Here is a 22,294-nt window from a genome sequence, read left to right as displayed (position 1 = left end):
TGAGGTCAACCACAGGTGGAGGTATAGTTCTGAGTCTGACATTGCAGTAAGAACCACCTGTGCCTTGTCTCAATAGCATTTAACAGTGAGCCAACTGATGCATGCATGTTAGCTATCTCTCTGTAAAAAACAGGCTGTTGATTAATTTCAGTTGACTCGTGATTAACTCAAAAAAAGTTATCATGATTACATAAGAACATAAGAATGGCCATATTGGGTCAGACCAAAGGTCCATCCAGCCCAGTATCCTGTCTACCAACAGTGACCAATGCCAGGTGTCCCAGAGGGAGTGAACCCAACAGGTAATGATCAAGTGATCTCTCTCCTGCCATCTATCTCCACCCTCTGAGAAACAGAGGCTAGGGACACCATTCCTTACCCATCCTGGCTAATAGCCATTTATGGGCTTAGCCACCATGAATTTATCCAGTTCTCTTTTAAACCCTGTTATAGTCCTAGCCTTCACAACCTCCTCAGGCAAGGAGTTCCACAGGTTGACTGTGTGCTGTGTGAAGAAGAACTTTCTTTTATTTGTTTTAAACCTGCTGCCCATTAATTTCATTTGGTGGCCTCTAGTTCTTATATTATGGGAACAAGTAAATAACTTTTCCTTATTCACTTTCTCCACACCACTCATGATTTTATATACCTCTATCATATCCCCCCTTAGTCTCCTCTTTTCCAAGCTGAAAAGTCTTAGCCTCTTTAATCTCTCCTCATATGGGACCCATTCCAAACCCCTAATCATTTTAGTTGCCCTTCTCTGAAACTTTTCTAATGCCAGTATATCTTTTCTGAGATGAGGAGACCACATCTGTGATACAGCATGGCCAGAGGGCAGCAGGAGAGGGTTAGAAAGGAGCCTTATTCCCTGTAAGGGGAGGAAAGTTTGCTATAGATTAACTAGCGCACCTGACGCCAGTTAGAGCACGTGAAGCCAATTAGAGCACCTGCAGTCAGTCACATGATAAAATCCCATGCTTCAGTCAGACAGTGTGGGAGTTGGAGCAGAGAACAGTTTGGAGAAGTGCTGCAGTGGGCTAAGAAGTCCTAGACCCTAGGTAAGGGGCACCTGGCTTGTGCAGAGGGAGGGCAGGAAGCCCCCCACAAGCTGAAGGGCAGGAGAGGGAAGTAGCCCAGGAGAAGGAACTGTCAGTTCAAGTGGTTCACCACTATCCTCAGGGCCCCTGGGCTGGGACCTGGAGTAGAGGGTGGGCCCAGGTCCCTCCCTCTCCACTCCCCTCCTCTAGGACACTAGTGGGGCAATTCATATTCTAATTCAGGGGCAAGAAATGGCACCCTGAACCCCTCCCCAAAGAAGAAAAAGTGTGAAACCCATCATAACAGTGCTGGCAATTTGCCACACTATGCAGTATTCAAAATGTGGGCGTACCATGGATTTATATAAGGGCAATAAGATATTCTCCATCTTATTCTCTATCCCTTTTTGAATGATTCCTAATATCCTGTTTGCTTTTTTGACTGCTGCTGAACACTGTGTGGATGTCTTCAGAGAACTATCCACGATGACTCCAAGATCTCTTTCCTGATTAGTTGTAGCTAAATTAGCCCCCATCATATTGTATGTATAGTTGGGGTTATTTTTTTCCAACGTGCATTACTTTACATTTATCCACATTATATTTCATTTGCCATTTTGTTGCCCAATCACTTAGTTTTGTGAGATCTTTTTGAAGTTCTTCACAGTCTGCTTTGGTCTTAACTATCTTGAGCAGTTTAGTATCATCTGCAAACTTTGTCACCTCACTGTTTACCCCTTTCTCCAGATCATTTATGAATAAGTTGAATAGGATTGGGCCCAGGACTGACCTTTCGGGAACACCACTAGTTACCCCTCTCCATTCTGAAAATGTACGGTTTATTCCTATCCTTTGTTCCCTGTCTTTTAACCAGTTCTCAATCCATGAAAGGACCTTCCCTTTTATCCCATGACAACTTAATTTACGTAAGAGCCTTTGGTGAGGGACCTTGTCAAGGCTTTCTGGAAATCTAAGTACACTATGTCCACTGGATCCCCCTTGTCCACATGTTTGTTGATCCCTTCAAAGAACTCTAATAGATTAGTAAGACATGATTTCCCTTTACAGAAACCATATTGACTTTTGCCCAACAATTTATGTTGTTCTATGTGTCTGACCATTTTATTCTTTACTATTGTTTCAACTAATTTGCCCGGTACTGATGTTAGACTTACCAATCTGTAATTGCGGGGATCACCTCTAGAGCCCTTTTTAAATATTGGCGTCACATTAGCTATCTTCCAGTCATTGGGTACAGAAGCCAATTTAAAGGACAGGTTACAAACCATAGTAAAAAAAATTAATCGCGATTAATCACAATTTTAATCACACTGTTAAACCATAGACTATCAATTGAAATTTATTAAATATTTTGGATGTTTTTCTACATTTTCATTTATACTGTGTTGTAACTGAAATCAAAGTGTATATTATTTTTTATTACAAATATTTGCACTGTAAAAATGAAACAAAATAAATAGTATTTTTCAATTCACCTCATACAAGTACTGTAGTGAAATCTCTCTATGGTGAAAGTGCAACTTACATATTAAGGGGTTGTTTGTTTTTGTTTTTGAGTGCAGTTATGTAACAATGTAAAACTTCAGCACCTACATGTCCACTCACTCCTACTTCCTGTTCAGCCAATGGCTAAGACAAACAAGTTTGTTTACATTTACAGGAGATAATGCTGCCTGCTTCTTATTTACAATGTCACCAGAAAGTTAGAACAAGCATTTGCATGGCAGTTGTGTAGCTGGCGTTGCAAAGTATTTATGTGCCAGATATGCTAAACATTCACATGCCCATTCATGCTTCAGCCACCACTCCAGAGGACACGCTTCCATGCTGATGACGCTTGTTAAAAAAAATAATGCATTAATTAAATTTGTGACTGAACTTCTTGGGGGGGAAATTGTATGTCCCCTGCTCTGTTTTACCTGCATTCTGCCATATATTTCATGTTAGAGCAGTTTGGTATGACGACCCAGAACATGTTGTTCATTTTAAGAACACTTTCACAGCAGATTTGACACAATGAAAAGAAGGTATCAATGTGAGATTTCTAAAGATAGCTAGCTACAGCACTTGACTCAAGGTTTAAGAATCTGAAGTGCCTTCCAAAATCTGAGACGGATGAGGTGTGAAGCATGCTTTCAGAAGTCTTAAAAAAACAACACTCCAATGCGGAAACTACAGAACCCAAACCACCAAAAACGAAAATCAACCTTCTGCTGGTGGCATCTGACTCAAATAATGAAAATGAACATGTGTTGGTCCGCACTGCTTTGGATTGTTATCGAGCAGAACTCGTTATCAGCATGGACGCATGTCCCCTGGAATGGTAGTCGAAGCATGAAGTGCTAAAGATTCATATGTCCCATCTGGCACATAAATATCTTGTGACGCTGGCTACAACAGTGCCATGAGAACATCTGTTCTCACTTTCAGGTGACATTGTAAACCCAGGCAGCATTATCGCCTGAAAATGTAAACAAAGTAGTTTGTTTGAGTGACTGGCTGAACAAGAAGTAGGATTGAGTGGACTTGCAGGCTCTAAAACTTTACATTGTTTTACTTTTGAGTGTAAGTTTTTTGTACATAATTCTACATTTGTAAGTTCAACTTTCATGATAAAGAGATTGCAGTACAGCACTTGTGTTTGGTGAACTGAAAAATACTACACCTCTACCCTGATATAACGCGACCCGAAATAAGGCGGGTTCGCATACAAGGCGGTAAAGCTCTGACACGCTGTTCTGAGCAGCCTGTTAAGGGTGCTGGGCCAGGCCGGGGCTGAGGGGTTCGATAAGGGGCAGAGGATCTCTGGGGCGGTCAGAGGCTCCCCCCCGCCAAGGTCTGGGAGGCAGGAGCTGTTGGAGGGCACTTGTGGGGGTCCCGCAGTCCCAGAGTGGCCTGGGGGATTAGCGAGGGGCTGGAGCAGCCCGCTCTGCTTCCCTTGCCCCGGCCCCAGCCGTGTCACTTGGGGGAGGGGGCTTGGGGAAGGGATCCCCCCCTGTACTCACCAGCAGCGGCGGAAGCGGAGCAGCCTGGCCCCAGCCCCTCCACTCCGCCAGCTCCCAGCCGTGGAGCTCCACTTCCCGCCGCAGGTGAGTGCAGGACCTTTCCCCAGTCACCCCCCAGCGACATGGCTGGGGCCAGGGCAAGGAAAGCAGAGCGAACTGGGGCCGCGTCCCTCCGCTTCCAGCCACAGGTGACTGTGGAGGGGCATCCTTTCCCCAACCTCCCCGCACTCACCGGCAGCGGGAAGCGGAGCGCCGCAGCTTGGAGGTGATGGAGTGGAGCGGGCTGGGGCCGTGCTGCTCTGCTTCCCACCACTGCCAGTGAGTGCCTGTCAGGGGGTGGGGGGAAGCTGGATAGGGGTCGGAGCAGTCAGGGGAAAGGGGGATTGGGTAGGGGGTGGGGTCCTGGGGGTGATTAGGGATGGGGGCCTCTGGAGGGGGCAGTCAGGGAACAAGGAATCGGGGGGGGGGGCAAAGCAAGGTTGATATAACGCGGTCTCACCTATAACGCGGTGAGAATTTTTTGTCTCCCAAGGACAGCCTTATAATCAGGGTAGAGGTGTATTCTGTTGGTTTTTTACAGTGAAAATACTTGTAATCACCAATAAATATAAAGTGAGCACTGTACACTTTGTATTCTGTGTTGTAACTGAAATCAATATATTTGAAAATGTAGACATCCAAAATATTTAAATAAATGGTATTCTATTATTGCTTACCAGTGCGATGAATCACAATTATTTTTTTAATCGCAAAATTAAGCATGATTAATTTTTTTTAATCGCTTGACAGCCTTAGTAAAAAAACATCTTTTCTGGCAGTGAAGACATAGCATCAGATAACATCTAAAAGCAGGGGGTCAAATTAATTTGGATGATTAGGAGAGGGGGTGTGTGTGGCTTAAACCACCAGTATTAACACACGGTACATGAGAGGTCCTGATTCTGGTCTCATTATGTCTATTTGTATAATTTCTGCTCCTTCAGTCTTACAACACTGTAAATCAGGAGTAACACCACTGAAGTCAGTGGAATAACACCAGTGTCAGACTCCTGTGTTGCAAGCAAGGCGCAGTAATATGAGTGCAGGTGGGGATAGGAAGGTAGCAGTAGCTTGCTTATTTCCCTTAATGATCAAAGGACAGAATAAAGTTCTATCACAAATTGCCTCAAAGGAACTGATCAAAGCCCATTTTATGATTCTCCAACAACTATCAGTCAATCAGGGTGTTTTATGTGAGTCACCACTTTCATTTTCTCACAAATGCAAGCAGACTCATACGGTCTCTGTCTCAGATTCCCGTAAACCACAGGAATAGACAGCACCTGAGACCGTCCTGCCTGCCCTTAGTCTGTCTGCACAGTGTTACATTAGAAACATCACTTAGGGAAGAGATCCACAATTCTAACTAAGAATTCCGGAAGGTCTAACCAAAAAAAAAAAAAAAAAGCTGAGTCTCTTGTTGATCATATATTTAAGGATGACAGAAAAGAGCTTTGACAAGAAAGGGAGAGAGCATGGATGAAGAAAGTTACTCATTTTTAACCTTTCAATCATTCCCACACCAGAATCTGGCCTTCTGATTGTCTTGTCAGCTACAAGAGAAATCCATTCTATTAATTAAATAAAAATAAGTATAATACTTTGCATGTATGCAACTCTCATCCCTGGATCTTAAAACAATTTCTGAAGTCCATATTTTTTATTTATTTTACAGATGGAGAAACTGAACCATGACTAGTTTAAATGGTTTTCTTAAAGTCACATGCAAATCAGTGGAAGAGCTGGAAAGAGATTTTACTTACCACATTTGTTGGAAGGATAAGGAAAGAAGAAACTTTGTCTCAACTCTGCAACAATTAGTCTACCAATGTATTATATAGTTCTAATATAGTATTTAATTTTGCTATTCAAATATTGTTATGAGTGATTTATCAGATGGTCTAGAAATGCTTGAAATTGGGTGGAGGGAGAGGGGTTATAATTCAGATCACTAGGATTACTATCAAATTTACTCCTAAAGTGCATGATGGTTGACTCTAAAATTCAAAGATTTCTGGATTTAAGACCCCCATTTAAGATTGTCAGCATTTAACCATAGGAAAGGCAATGTATAGCTTTCATTTTATTTTTCTAATAAGTCTGGTCCTGCATTCTTTACTCAGGCATCTTTGTTGTTGATTTCTAATTGCATATCTTTGAGTTAAAACTGACATATGAAGGCTGGGTTCAATTTGAAGTTACTAACTTTGCATTCATGCATGTGCAGTAGGCATTTTCTGGTTTTTAAAAACCAGAAACCATAGTAAATAATTAAAATGTGTGTTGTTTGGAAAAATCTGGCTCCTCCTCTGCAGACACAGTGGGCCCTTAGGTCACAGAACCTCTCTCAAGCCCTGCACAGCACAAACCAGTTTCATGGAGGCGTGGCATGATGGCAGGAGTTGCACTTCGCAGCAAGGGAGGTGGTCATCTCCTCCGCTGCAAAGCGCAGCCCCTGCTAGCGGCTCCAGCCTCTTCCCAGTGGGGGGCTGAGGTGAGCCATAGCTCCCATCACCACAGGGCCCCGCCCCCGCTCCTCCTCTTCCCCCTGAGAACCCACCCTTGGCCAGGCCAGAAGTCAGACCCAGGCCATGGTAAGTGTGGCACAGGGAGCCTGGGCTTCTGTGGGAAGCCCCGGACCCTCCAACTGCCCTGGACGGCGTGCTCCGGGGGTGGGGACACAGGCCCTCTTCTACACAGGTGCTGCGGTGCCCCCCAAATTGTTCAGGGTCCATGGGCACGGGGCCTGTGGGCTTGTGTGTTAATCCACCACTGCATGAAGGCTACCTGTACAGCTGAGCATGAGGAGGAAGGGATTTAGGGTGGATGCTCTTGCATCAAGGAACATCCACCTCTATGGGGTTTATGGGCCAGAAGAGAGGTAAGAAACATATTTTCTTCCTTCCAAGAAGCTAGAAAGGAAGAACGCACACAAGCATACAACCAGAGATACTTGTGCACTTACAGACAGAGCGGGACAGAGAAAGAGAAGACTATATATGGCCAGAGGGCCACAAAATTATCCCCATGTGGTATTCTGGTATATTATTATGGCAATACATTATGGCTTTCTGCAATGCCATTGGATAACCAAGGAGCTCTCCAAGTCATCAAGCTCCAGCACCAGTGATAGCAAATAAAATCATCAGGAATTTCGGGAACAAATCCAATTAAAAATATAGCCTGAAAAAGAGATTGCTTCAGGACCACTACCTTCAACTAGCAGACTGCAGAGCAATAGAGAGAGAAATACAAAGAGAAGGAGAAGGATAATTGGCAAAATCCTTTCTGTGAACTAGAACTCTGGTAGCGGGGTGACAAGGTTTGATCTGTTTACAATATTTGTACAACAAATCCTGATTAGAAGCATCCATCTTAAGCATTATAACTTACCAGTAGGTGTCATTTACCTAGGTTTTTGTGATGTTAGATCCTAAAGTTTGGTAGCCTTATCTAGCAGAAAGTCTTATTATATTTCTCAGAACAGCAGAGTGTGTTTTGGAGAGGCAAATAGTAAGACAAGATTGGTTAGCATTGAGAGAGCTATGATGATGTTGAAATAGGAGCTATGCTCCGAGGGACCCAGGAATAACTTCTCACACGGTACCCATAAATGCATAGGGTGGGTATCAAGTGCCAAAAGAAGTTACTCCCAAAAAAAAAAAAAAAAAAAAAAGATTGTCCGCAGTTGCACCAAGATATTTTTTTCCTCGGCATTCAGAGCCTCTGCCATTTCATGTACATGTAAAGCACTCAAACAAGATGAAAGCAGATAAGAGGACAACATAGAAAAAAGTAAAATGATTTCTTCACATTGGGCTGAAGTTACTTACTGACTCTGCAGACTAATTTCACCAAGCTGTGAGAGCCATCATGAAAAGGAAAGCATATGTCTGGTCCATAGTGAATACAGAATGTGCCATTCAATCATAAGCATAGTTGGGGAAGGCGGGTTGATGGGATGTTGCACCCTCCAACTGCAAGCCAGGGGCATGAAATTTGCCCCCCCCCCACATGCGTGGCCCCGTTGGCCTGACTGGAGCTGTCCCCCCAAATACAGAAGTTAAACTACACCTATGCATTCAGTCCTGGCTCTATTTAGTTAGTGTTTTTGCTGCATATGCGCAATAATCCCCCCAGTCAAAAATGTAGTCAGGAAAACCACTAAGTGCAGAAGTAAGAGCAAAAATTAAACAACTTTTGTGTGCGTGTGTTTCTCACTTCTCCCCGCATACTCAGGAGGGTAGAGAGGGATGGGAAAGGAGAATAAGAGCAAGTACTTAGTGTACCCCCAAACATAACTTCAACAAACTCTCAAGAGAGAGTTCAAAAACTTTTAAATTTAAAACTTCACTAAAAGATAGTAAAATAAAATGATTTGAGATTGTTTTTAAAGACCTTTGAATAGGATTTGCTTTTGTATTTTCTGCCATGAACAGGTTGTATTGGCCTCAAGCTATGCTGAGAAGTTATGGCAAGCTCACGTCATGGGATGTGTGCATTGGGGAGAGGGGAGCGCTTTTGAAGCAAAGGCCAGTGTAGATAGGTAGTTTAACTAGATGATCAATCTGCATTTTTTCCAATTCACACCAATGCTATGACTACTGCTGGTTCCAATATTTTGAGAATTTCATGTGTGGGAGCTCCATCCAGCTTCCCTGCTCCATTGAGGAAGCCAAATTCCTGCCTTTGGCCTTCCTTCCCCATGTCAGGTCACCCAAGAATTAAAAACAATCCCAGGAACTCAAAAAGTAAGGGTGACTCCAGACATGGAGAGGAAGGAGGTTTGGCAGACAAGTGGGAATCATAGAGGCCTATAGTGAAAATGGAGATCCATGAATTATGAATGTATGTTGACAGCAAGACCTCAAAAAAAAAAGAATTTTGTTGTATGCCTGTTGTTGCCTGAGCATTTGTCTCAAAGACTCTGTATGCTGATTTTTTAGATGCACTTACATTAAGCTATATAAATAGAAAATTAATTGCAGCACTCGGTAAATTTATTAAAGCCATGCTTGGTGATTGGGACAGGAAACTTCACCAGCCATCAATGAATATTGTGCAGACAAAATCCCTATGCACTGTGAAAACGTGCCCTGGTATTTACTTGTTCTTCCTAAGGCAAGATTTAACTGTGACTACTGCAAGAAAGTGTACCATGCATAGCAGTTCTACCTTTCTAATTCAGATTCACAACCATATTACAATAAGGGGTGATTTGATTAACAAGTATGCATATATATTAATCAACAGACTACCAATTAACACACAACTGCAGAAATAAAAGTATGGAGAATGCAGTAGTCTAAGTGGATTGTTAGCAGTCCTTTGCTTACAGATAAAGGCTCACTTATTGGACTGATTAAGTATTATTATGTTTGTCTCTACTGCTGAACTTTACAGGTGATTATTGTTAGAAAACTGACTATGTGACAATGTCACCTTTTAATTCAACATCTGTGCCCCCTGTGTGACACTGAGCCTTATCTATTTACTGAGAAAAACAAGTTCCTACTCTGATTAGCATAACAGAGCTACTACAATTTAGAAAGACCAGGCTGGATTCTCTTCAACCTCATACATCATTAGTAAAATTATCATCTCAAGCCTGATTGTTGAATATTAGCTATGGCTGGTGATGCAACAGTTTGACCTTCTTATCCCAGGTTGAACAAAGAGGGATTGCAGTTAGAATTTTTTTTTCTTTTTTTGACATGTAAACAGAACAGTGTTAGTCTGGAAGTTATTGAGAGAAAGAGAGAGAATAAATAGGGAACTGTCATAGTGTCATTTTTTTTGCAGTCATTTTCAAACTGCAAGTACTATGGTTCAAAAGTACACACAGAAACCCAGAGCACATTAAAGGGTGGAATAATGCAACATTAATCCATTGATAAGGCAACCTTATTTCTGGTGCACAAGTACTAAATGTGGATATCAGATATTGTGGGTCACAGATGTCTCAGCACTCCCCCGACATGCAATCTTTCTGACTCATTTTTTGGCATATGCTAAATCTCTGGCTAAATTCTGCCACTGTAATGCTGAAACTATGACAATATACTGTTCACAGGTTCACTTACTTAGTGATAAGCAGTCTGGCCCACTGGTCACCTACCTCACATCTCTGAAAACATTAATTAATGTTATTCATTGAAAGATCAATGCAACTATTCATGTTATTTACTGTAGGAGCATGCATACTGAAAGACAGGAGAGGACATTTGATAATAGCTCGAATTTCTATTATCTGGAGATCAGACTACTTTGAAGAGCTCCTTAAAATCCTGAAATTGTCTAGAAAATGTTGATTTAAAATCTCTTTGTGATTCTAATCTACCAGCTGGCTTCACCCACCAAGATAGAAAATAAGCTTCTGGAGCCTTCTGGATGTCCCAGCATAGGGGGTTAAAATGTAAAAGCTGTCCATTTTCATAGAGATCTAGATGGCAGACCAATGGAGAAAACTGCACCACAGCATGGCATCAGATATGTCAAAAAATAAGTTTGTTGGAATCAACGAGAGTGTGTTAAAAATCTAGCTCAGTGGAAACTTTGTTAGGGCACTGAACTGGGAGTCAGGAAATCTGGGTTCCCTTCCTAGCTTAAACACAGACATCCTGTGCAACTTTGGGCAAGTCATTTAATCTGTTCAGTTTCCCATCTGTAGATGGGGTTATCAGTTCCCTGCCTCACAGAGGTGCTCTGAGGAGGCAATCATTAATTTTTATGAGGAGCTCAGGCCTTTTAAATACGTAGATAAAGACCTTCCCAAAATGCCAGAAATGTTGGGAAGATTGTGTACAAGCATTCAGATAACTGTGACTCATGTGAGGGCAATAACTCTGGCCATAACTACTAATACACTTTGATCTTTGCCATTCCATGCCAGAAGAAGCACTATACATCTCTGTTAAGAAATGGAAAGCCATTAAGGGATGAGTCTGGGGATGCATTTCCCCACCAGCACCTCTCGTGGCTGTGGCTGGTGTCATAGAAAGTCTGCATCAGTATCCCCACCTCTCCACCTACAGTTGTTTGACCAGGGCCGGCTCCAGCCTTTTTGCTGCCCCAAGCAGCGAAGAAAAGAAAAAAAAAAAAAAAAGATAAAGCCACAATCGGCGGCACTTTGGTGGCGGCACTTTGGCGGCAGCTCTACCATGCCGCTTCATTCTTCGGCGGTAATTCAGCGGCCAGTCCTTCCCTCCGAGAGGGACTCGCTGCCGAATTGCCGCCGAAGACCCAGACGTGCCGCCCCTTTCCATTGGCCGCCCCAAGCACCTGCTTCCTGCGCTGATGCCTGAAGCCGGCCCTGTGTTTGACCCTGTGCCAGGTGGCTCTCCTCTTATAACTCCAGCCCAGTGCTGAATTTGTGCTAGGGCTTAACAGGGCTGAGCCCCAGTACCCGTAGGCTTGGCAGTTCATAGCCCCAGCACCTCTGGGCTTGCCACATCAGTTATGAATATAAAAAAACATTGCTTGAGCCCCGGCATTTTTTTCATTACAAATTAAACACTGCTGCAGCCCTCTGGCTGGGTTGTTTATAGTCTCTAACCGTCCATGACAATAAAGAGTCTGACAGACTAGAAGTCCAATGACTCTAGCAATTGTCATTTATAACAACCTCCACAAAGTCCTGCCCCTTTTGCTCTGAGGGATTCTCATAATTTTTAGATTCCAAGGCCAGGAGGGACCACTGTGATCATCCAGTCTGACCTCCTGTATAGCACAGGCCATAGAACTTCCCCCAACATTATTCCTTTTGAAGTAGAGCATATCTTTTAAAAAGACATCCAGTCTTGATTTTTAAATTGCCATTGATGGGGAACCCACAACAAACCTTGGTAAAAACCATCGTGAAGAGATAATTACTCTCACTGCTAAAAATGTACACCTAATTTTCAGTCTGAATTTGTCTAGCTTTAACTTCCAGCCACTGTGTTATACTTTTCTCTGCTAGGTCAAATAATTTGTTCCCTATTGCAGTAGGGTGGCTTGCCCCTTTAGAGATAGGACTAGCCAATGCTGATTACTAAAAATTGGATTGGATCAGTTAATTCCCTATGAAGGGCAGCAGATGTCTGTAGGGAAAAGGGAAATTCAGAAAATGTCAGGATGTAAAAAAGACTTCTTCAAGGAAGACTTTGATACCAGGCTGTTTGGAAGCCAAAGCAAGAACCCCGAGGCTTCAGCCAGGTAGGTGCTGGGAGTGACCTGATAGGTGGGTAAAAACCCTGGACTCTGTTTTGGGACTTTGAAGATTATTTTTAAGTTTATTCACATAAATAAAGCTCCGACCCCCAAGAAGGGATGGTGAGTGGATGAGAAAAACCTGTGCGAAGTTTGTTTAAGAAGCCCTTTGAGGGAAAAACTGTTAGCATGAAACCCCTGGTCATGAAGGGTTACAAGGAAGACGGCCGACTCCATTACACCCATCTAGGTACTGCTAGACTGTGTTCATGTCTCTCCTTAACCTTCTCTTTGATAAGCTAAATAGATTGAGCTCCTTGAGCATATCACCATAAGGCAGGTTTTCTAATTCTTTAATTGTTCTCCTTGCTCCTCTCCGAACCCTCTCCAATCAACATCCTTGTTGAACTGTTGACACCAGAACTGGACACAGTGTTCCAGCAGCAGTTACATCAGAGCCAGATACAAAGGCAAAAATAACCTCTCAGCTCCTACTTGTGATTCCAAGGATCATATTAGCCGTTTTTACTGCTCCCTTTGCTGGTGATGGCAGGGAATCCCAGGCTCACTCGCTCCTCTGACTACCAGCCCAGTGACCCTACTTCAGTAGCTGCGACCAGGTCCTCACAATCTCTTCCTGCTTCTTACCTTGCCTCTCTTGTAGGCCTTCTCCAGACTCAAGTACTGTGATTCTCCCTCTCTGGAAGTCCAAACTCTGGAGTGATTCCAGCTAGTCTGAGCAGCTGAAGGAATCTTCTCTCTGTAGATCCTCAGTTTTTCTAGCAGTCACCTATCTCTCCTGATCTGCAGACTTCTTATCCCTCAGCTGTTTCTGGCCCAGTAATTAGCCACAGCTGGAGAGATAGCTAGCCTGCTTATAACCCCTAAGTGGCCATGGTAGTCTGGGCCTATACTCCCCATGACAGAATGTCAAGGAGTTGCTCGTCCCAAATCTGAATTTGCTGTCTTTCTAATACAGTAATATAATGGATACCATCTTCAAAATACGTCTTTTCATTGTGTCCCATGATGCATGCTACGTCAATTCATATCTCATAGACTATTTTAAATTACAAGTATTTTAAAATGTTATTTCCATGCTGTTGGACTATCCCACTGGTGCTGATTGCCTGATGGGGAAAAAAAGTAAAACAGATCATAGCACAATGCCAGTGTAACTAATCCCTGTGCAATCACATACTTTCCTAAAATTGAACTGAAGCAGCTCTGAAGATACAGGAACAAAAGCCAGGAGAAACCAAACAGAAACTACATGGAAGGGATATGGAGGACAAACAAGGATGCAGACCACCCAAGAGATGGCAGGGTAGAGTTAACTGGGACTAACAGGACCCCAGGGGGCAAAGCAGAATGGGAGGAAAGGGAATGCAAAATATACAAGAGGAAAAGAGGATGATGAGGGGGAGAGAGAGAAGGATAGTGAAAGAATAAGGGAGAATGGAATGAGAGCATGAAAACAATGGAAGAGATGGTAAAATGGAATATGAGAGAAGGAATAGATCAGAAACGGAAGCTTTGGAAAATGGTTGAGAGAATAAGAAAAATAGCATACATTCTACTGCATTTTTCTGACAATTCTGTTGTATAACCAATTTATTTTTAAATGAGTATATAATAAATAGTTTATTTTTACAATGATCTTTAATAATGTTGATGCATCAGTCATAATGAACTGAACAATATTTTATTTTCATTTTATGTCAGTATTTATACAAAATGTAAACTGTAACAGGATTGTTTTTGTTGTAAGCAATGGGCTTGATTCTTTTCCCACTTGCCATAGTTTTACATTGATGTAACTCTATCGACATCAATGGAATTACTTTTGATCTAGACCCTTGAATCAGGCCTTATGTCTGCAATGATGCTAGGACATATTTTATGGGGAATTTTCAGCATTAAGATACATATACACAACTCCCACTGAATTCCATGGGAGTTGTGTGTGTATGAGGGTGGAATTTGGCTCCATGTGGTTATTACTATTTGTAATATGAGGGATGATGCCCAGAGTAGGCATGTTTGCATAAGAGTTGCCGGAGGCAGGCAATGTTTAAAATATTTACCATAATATTTGTTTGCATTTCTAATCACACTCTGTCCTCCTTGCACATCAATTATTCTACACATTAGACAAGAGTCTTATACAAGTATAATGAAGGTGTTGTGTAGGCAGAGTATCAAGCTTTCCAGTTGTTCTACTTTTTTATTTAAAGATAAAAACACTTCAGGGCTTTTGTATATCTCAAATATTTTGACGCCTGAATATTATGATACAATGAAGTGTCCAAGTGGAGGCAAAGAAATAGTGCAGAGTAATGTTCTATATACAGCAGGTCTTCTCAGTCCTTTAAACACATGGCTTAGGGAGTTAAATAGTAAAGATAGATAAATACACAGTAAAACTTTTTTTAGAAGTTAGCTGTGCAATTCCATGATGTATGTCATTTAACATTAACTACACAGACAAGGAGCATAAGTAGAATTATACTGAAAGTCAAAACAAGACTTAAAAACTTGGCCTATTCTTTACTCAGAGACTTGTTTTCCTGAGGCCTGAATGTAACTGCTAGTAATGATATATGATCTTTATCTGTCTAGGTACTTAAACACTACACTGAAGGGACCCTATAAGTAACTCCCAAATGTATATTTGTATTTACCTTCACAATGCCCCTGTGAGGCAGGGAAATATTATCCTGTTTTACACAGGGGGAACTGAGGCACAGAGCTTAAGGCCCTGATTCAAGAAAGCACTTAAGTGCCCTGCTGAATAAGGATACTTCCTGAATTAGGGCCGAAGGGCCTTGTCCAAGGTCACACAGGAAGTCAGTAGGGGCTTGACCTGGCAAGACGCTGAACACTTGCAACTCCCAATGGCTATAGTCGGAAGTGAGGATGCTCAGCACCTTGCAAGACTGAACCCATGAAAAGTGGGAATTGAGCACAGATCTCATGAGCCCTCAGTTCAGTGCTTTAACTATATGACCATCCTTTCACCTAGGACTCAGTGCTGAATTCCTTGAGCACCCAGAACTCCCTCTGAAATGCAAGAGCAGAGACCTGCCCCTACTCCCATTGAAACCACTAGGAAGAGCAGCAGGCCCCATGCTGCTAGTGAACAATGTTTTAAACTGATGTATTTCTTGATTCTAACATCTGCTATGAACTAAGTTCTGCTCGTTGTTGTTTATGTTCATCTCCCACTTATGTCAATGAGAAATGGATCTTGTGCAACCAATGGCAGAATTTAGCCCACAATGCAGAGTTTAAGTTATGTTTGCTTGTATTTATTATTACATTATCTAAGAATTTAACATACAATCAGATTCTCTTTCTTCCAAATGCACATGTTCAAGGTAAGGTGCAATTAAAACTTTTAGGACTTGGTCCTACACAGGGACCATGGACAAATTAAGTCACAACAAGATCGTCCCATCAGGGCTTCAGGGGGACATAAGTAAAGCATACGCTTTGTGCTGGCCCTCTGCATAGAAGTGAATTTCACCCATGTTGGCACTACTACATAGTTTAAAAATCAGCTTCCTCATCTGAAAATGTATATTTAAATATAGCATTACTAATTATTATATAGAACATCCATCTAGTAACTGGTAATTATAATATTTCTTAGCTAGTAAATTCTAAAAATATTATCCAAAACTGACAAATACTTGGAAGGGCGGGGGGGGGGGGGACTGCAAGACTCTCATCAGATTGTTGTTTATCTCACTTTTAAAAACAACACAACACTATCACACTCCTAAGTGGGTAATTCTCCCAGAAACTGTGTCATGTATTACTTTTAGTTAGGGCCCTATCAAATTCACAGTCCATTTTGGTCAATTTCATGGTCATAGGATTTTAAAAATCGTAAATTCCATGATTTCAGCTATTTAAATCTGAAATTTCACGGTCTTGTAATTGTAGGGGTCCTGACCCAAAAAGGACCATGGGGGGTTGCAAGGTTATTGTAGGGGGGTTGCAGTACTGCTACCCATAATTCTGTGCTGCTGCTGGTAGCGGTGCTACCTTCAGAGCTGGGCAGCCAGAGAGTGGCAGCTGCTGGCCGTGAGCCCAGCTCCGAAGGCAGAGCCGCTGCCAGCAGCAGCGCTGAAGGATGGCATGGTATGGTACTGCCACCCTTACTTCTGTGCTGCTAACGCCTTTAGAGGTGGGTGCCGAGCCAATAGCCACCACCCTCTGGCTGCCCAGCTCTGAAGGCAGTGCAGAAGAAAGGGTGGCAATACCATGACCACCCCTAAAATAACCTTGCGATCCCCCCCACCACAAACCGCTCTAGGGTCAGGATCCCCAGTTTGAGAAACGCTGGTCTCCCCAATGAAATCTGTATAGTATAGGGTAAAAGCACACAAAAGACCAGATTTCACAGGGGGAGACCACAGTTCACTGTCCTTGACGCGTTTTTACTGGCCATTAATTTGGTAGGGCCGTACTTATAGTAAATTTATCTAGAGGAAATACATAGTAAAACTGTTCTACTGTGGACCACATGATGCGTTAATTTTGCTCACCAGTTTAACAAAGGAAGCTAGTAATAGTGCTATTAATGATTTAACCAGAGACAAAAGACAGTGCTGCTTAAATTTTGTTAAAAATTGCAAAGTAAAGGTCATTTTAACCTCTTGCTCTTATTTAACTATGTCAATTACTAGTGAAATCAGAAACATTTCTTGAGGGTTTTTTTTCTCAGACAGGTAACTTATTTATTTTATAGTCCTTTCATGAGAAAAACAGTACTTCCACAGACCCATGTATATATTTCCATATCCACCTGAAAGTCTCAAATGCTCATTTATTTTCTTGATACCGGCAAGCCAACAAAGGCAATCTAAATAAGCCTCTTCCCATATTTCATTGGTACCTCCTATTTTCGCATTTAATGGTAAGGAAAAATTTAGTAAAGAACCAAATTAAGATATTCATCAGTATCAGATACTAAAATTAGAAATTCAATAGTGTACTAATCTACATCTGCAGTGGATGGCATGCATGCATCATGTTGTGTAAAATTCCAAATCAAGATGATGGTATACAACTGCTGAGCTGAATGCTGATGAAATAGACTACCTGGCCCCACTAAAGTTTATGTGACTTTTGTCATCAACTTTACCAGGAGAAGGTTGAGACCTAAATTCTGTACAATAAGACATTCCAAGCACATCTCACCTTTGGAACAAATTCTACTGTCATGGTGGTGTAAATCTGGAATAATTCCACTGAAGTTTATGAAGATACTCCAAGATTTATACTCACGTACATGAGATCAGAATCTGGTCTATATACTCCAGTGGGATTACTCCAGTTTTACTACACTCAGATAAAACTGGATGGAGAACTTGGGGTTTATTTAGAAGTATCCATAATAACTCAATATATCTGCAGGCATTCTATCAGTTACAATCTTGGAGATAGGCACATAATATGCACTCCCAAAACAAGGTTGTGAAACTGCTTAAAGTATCCATTACAGAGACAAGGTGGGCGAGGCAATATCTTTTATTGCACCAACTTCTGTTGGTGAGAGACAAACTTACAGAGCAATCCAGGTATAGACTTTTCATCATAGTCACAATTTAGACACAAACCTATTCTTCAAAACATATATTCAAATTCACACCTTAGTTCCCATTTCTCAGCACTTTTTAAACTAATTCATGTTAATGCCTCAAATCCTTAAAAATACAGGAGAGAGATGTCAGATTTACTAGTTTCTTAAAATAAATTATAATTTTAAAAGATACTATTCAGATACAGGTCAGATACTCAAAGAGGTTACTATTAAAAAGAAAACTATCTTTAACATGAATTAAACCTCAAATCAACAACTACCACCAAGCTGACATTTCATCCTACAGGCCAAAGAAATACTGTACCTACACTATTTTTATTAGTACAGCACAAAGGAATACCTTTGGAGGCAATTTTCCTGCATCCACCACTCCCTGCATAGATCTGAAAACCAGTCATAACACTACAAGAACTAGCAAATGTAAACAAGTGGACAAGTTAATGAAACATTATATTAACAAAAGCACTGTTACACTTCAATCCTCTGCTTTATTCCAACTAAAAAGAAGAGAAATCAGAGACTTGTTTTCTTAGTTTAATTTAAGGTATAAATACCAGAATTACTGATTTTTCATTTCAATATTATTTATTCTGAACTAAAATTAAATGGCAAGCTTTTGAAAGAATCATGTTCTTTACCATGTTCTTGGAAAATGGTGTGAAGTAGAGCTATAAATTATGAGAGAAAAGAGAGTGACTTTTAAATGCTTGGTAAGTTTTTACTCCAATAAATGATGACCCACACCTTCATGTTATTGGTTTTATTAGTTAGCAACTGGACTAATAGTCACCTCTTTGACATCCAGCATTAATTTATTCTTTAAGGTTCCCAATCTATATTATATGGGTTACGTTGGGGTTGGTTACTTTGGGACAAAGGAGAAATAAGTTTCTTTCACAAAAGAGCCACCTGAAAGCCTGGGGACTGTAGCAGCAGTGGGTGGCAGCAGCAGGGCAGAGCATTACTGTCCCAGGAGCCTCCTAATGCTAGCCTAGAATGGGAGTTGAAATGTGGTAGGCCTTTTCCTCACAACAGCTAGAGTCATGGCACACTCCTTCTCTGCTCTAATTCCAGAACACCAGCACTTGCTCCTCTCCACCTGTGATTCTAGAACCTCATCACATTATCCCAGTCTGTTCTGATTCTAGAGTGTCAACATTTTCTCCCCTTGGCAACTTTACATGTCAACTCCAGAACCCCAGCACCTCCTGCATTGTGCCTGCAACTATCTTCCTCATTGCCGTGACATACGGACACAGGGCAGAGGAAACGGAGGTAACAGGGACAAGGCAAAACATAACTACACATGCTGTGTTTGTGCCTGTGGGCACACCCAAGGGAATGCTGGACAGTTATCAAAACTGTAAACATTTTGCTAGGAATAGTTTTCAACCAAGTGCTGGGGCTCGGTGCCATTACCTCCTCAGTTGCAGGAGGGTTATATACATGTCCTAGTGAATTTTAAGCTACTTTCTTTCTAATGACAGAAGCACTGAAAAATAGTCTGAAATTCCTCAATAATCATTCTCCTTCTCCCTATGATGCCTCCTGTCCCTCCTCTGTTCCTACACTTTACCCTCTTCTAGCCTTACATCATTCCCATAGTTCCTTCCCTTCTTTTTCCCTTTTGCACAACTTTTCTCTCCCTTCCAGGCTAACTTCCTCTTGTATCCTGTCAGTCCAGAGCAGTTTCCCCTTCTTTTCCCCCACCCCCATTTTCATGACTCTCTCCTCGGGGTTGCCTTCCTGCTCTCCCCATTGGTGCCTGCCCCTCAGGGATTGGCATCTGCCCCTCGGGGCTCCTCTCCTGGCAGCAGCTCAGCACCATGACATGCCACTTCCCCTCCTCCACTCTCCACCTTCTCCCTGCCAGCTACCCTTTATTCTCCCACCCCTCTCCTTCTGAGCAGCAGGCACCACCTCCTCCCCCTTCTGTGAACAGCTGGGGGGGGGGGGCTGGAGGGTGGTGGACGGTCTTGGCCAGATCAGGACTGTTGACAGCTATGAGCCTAGGCTCCCTAGCTCAGATCAAGCCAGTTACCTGGGAAACCTCCCCAGCAGCAGCAGTAGCAGGAGGAGAGAGAAACCACATGCCCAGAGCAACTCAGGCTCTGCTTCCCCTGGCTGCTGCCATCCCCAGAGGGCTGGGTGAATACTGCAAACAGAGGAAGAGGGTCACCCCTGGTTTGTGGGAGGAGAGGGGGCCGGGGTGAGGTAAATGATTATTATGAGAATAGCACCCAGGGTCCCCAGGATAGGAGGGGGGCCCCGTTGTGCTGGGCGCTGTACAAACGCATTGTAGGAAACCTTCCTGGAGCTTACCAAAATAAAATCAATCAATAAATCACCCCAGGCGAGTCATTAAAGCCACAAAGCCCTTCCCTGCCCAGTGTGTTGCAGGTCTCTTACCCGCTGGGAGGTTTATTGGTCCCAGACGCGAGAGTCTCCATGGATGGCTCACTCCTTTCCACTGAATGAAAGGCTTGATACAATTCCAGTTTGGGAGAGGGAGGTGAGGTGGGAGGGGGAAATGATGAGCTGATGCCTTTCTCCTCCTCCTCCTTTTTTCATTCACACTGTCCTCCCTTCTGGCTGAGCCATCCTCCCCTGGCTATCTGGGAGAGGAGAGAGTAAAGTTACTGTTCCCTGCCTGGCATCCGCTGAGCAAATAAGGCAGCTGGCAGGAGTGACTCCTCTCAGCCAGGCACCACGGCCGAGCGGGGGACACAGGCAAGGAGGGAAAAGGAAACGCAGCAGCCGCCACCGCCGCCGCCGCCCGGTGGCCCCCAGCACCTACCGCTGCCAGCCCAGCCCGCCCACAGCCTTCAAGGTGGCGGGCGCCCCGCAGGGCGCAGAGCCGGGATGCCCCGGGACACATGGCGATGCCCCACCCGCTGTCCCTGGGACAGTACGTGCCCCGCGCGCGGCCAACCCCGCAGGCACAAAACACCCGCACATTGCAAGCCCAAGCCCCCGCACATTGCAAACAAGCCCCCGCACATTGCAAGCAAACACCCCCTCCCCCCCCCCGCCGCGCGCGCCTACCCCCGCCGCCCACAGGAACCTCCTCCCCGCCTCACTCCGCCGGGCAGCGCCAGCTCCGACGCCCGTGGCGGCAGCGCCAAGCCCCGGGCCACTCACCTGAAGGCTGGGAGGGCCGAGCCTAGTCCCGGCTCCGCGCTGTCACACGGGCATGGCCGCTGCCTTACAGGGGCCGCCCCCTGGCGCCTGGCGAAACGGACCCGTTTTGAAGCGCGGCTCCGGCTCCGAGCCGGTGCTGAAGTTTAGGCGCGGGGAGGCGGAGGCGCGCGGCGAGCCCGTTTCCATGTGACTGCTCGGGACAAATACAAACACAGCGACGGAGCCTTTTCTGGGGCAGGGAGGGTGACACTGCCATGCACGCCGCTCCGCTCGGCCAGCCCGCCCGCCCGCGCCATAAATCACCCTCAAAGGGCAACGCCGGTCCAACTCCTCTTACACAGCCCGGCCCCGCGCCAGGACGGCAGCCCGCCAGAGGGAGGAGAGGGCAGGAGACAGGGCACAGCAAAGCGCCTCGTGCAACGAGCCAGATCGTATCACAGCACAGACCGCAGGCACCTGGGGGACAACGGCGCTGTCCGTCTCAAGGGTAAAAACACCTGTGGCCAGGAGCCGGGGCTTTCAAGGGGGTTGTCCAGGACTGTGGCATTTACTCCCTGGGGAACTAAAAAGAGCCATGAACCTCACAGCATGTATTGGTCCAAATGCAAAACTCCCTTCTTCGTCTCCCATATGGCAATGGAAAGTACATGGGGTGGGGGAAGGGTATTTATTTTTTTACTGAAAATTAACAAACAAAACCATCCGTCTATAAATGTTCCTTGTGGGGGTGGGAATGGAATTTGCCGGCCTAATTGAGGGTAGAGGGGAATATAGAAAGATTAGATTACATTACATTAGATTAGATTAGACAGAGAGCCTTTAAGGTGTCAGCTCTACTGAAGAAAATATTTCCAAGGTATAACACAGAACTCTCCTGGAACAGTTTAGTCAAGCAGTATAGTCAGGACAGATTATAGTGGACCCCCAGGTCTCCTATAGTTAAAAAGGTCCTATAGTTAAAAAGATTAGGACCAACTTTCTGTTTACTGCTCAAATCTTCTAGGTGTTTTAAACCCTCACAGTTACCTGGATTTCTTTAAAACTTGGTGTGCCTCATGGGGGTGCTGGCTAGGGTTAGTGGTCCAAATTTGACCACGAGATTCCTGAGATAGCCATGATCACAAGTCATGCTACAGCTGTGGACTTTCCAGCGCTGCAGGGCAGTTTGGAAACTGTTTAGAATGGCTCTGTCCCTTCCAGATTGCAAGGGTGAACTAGGTTTTCACCGGGTTCCCAATCAGTGT

The 22,294-nt window shown here is 43.7% G+C and overlaps 1 protein-coding gene across 5 annotated transcripts in view; it reads right to left on the bottom strand.

Annotated features, from left to right (window-relative positions):
• The window catches only part of COBL (cordon-bleu WH2 repeat protein), a 268,039-nt gene extending 246,864 nt beyond the window's left edge, over positions 1–21,175 (bottom strand). For 2 of the 5 annotated variants that reach the window (XM_045004534.1, XM_045004533.1), the window contains exons 1-2: positions 21,051–21,174; positions 20,319–20,524 (exon numbers count right to left, since the gene is read on the bottom strand). In XM_045004534.1, the coding sequence (XP_044860469.1) occupies positions 20,319–20,359 (41 nt within the window). In that variant the 5' untranslated portion in view covers positions 20,360–20,524; positions 21,051–21,174. Of the gene's footprint in view, positions 1–12,943; positions 13,031–20,318; positions 20,525–21,050 lie in introns of those variants that run through there. The other 3 variants (XM_045004528.1, XM_045004535.1, XM_045004532.1) reach the window with 3 other exon arrangements.
• Positions 21,176–22,294: the final 1,119 nt, after the last annotated feature.

This window comes from Mauremys mutica, chromosome 2, assembly GCF_020497125.1.
Source record: "Mauremys mutica isolate MM-2020 ecotype Southern chromosome 2, ASM2049712v1, whole genome shotgun sequence".
NCBI classification, from domain to species: domain Eukaryota; kingdom Metazoa; phylum Chordata; order Testudines; family Geoemydidae; genus Mauremys; species Mauremys mutica.
The sequence above is the reverse complement of the archived record's forward strand: the minus strand, read 5'-3'. Positions and strand labels throughout refer to the sequence as shown.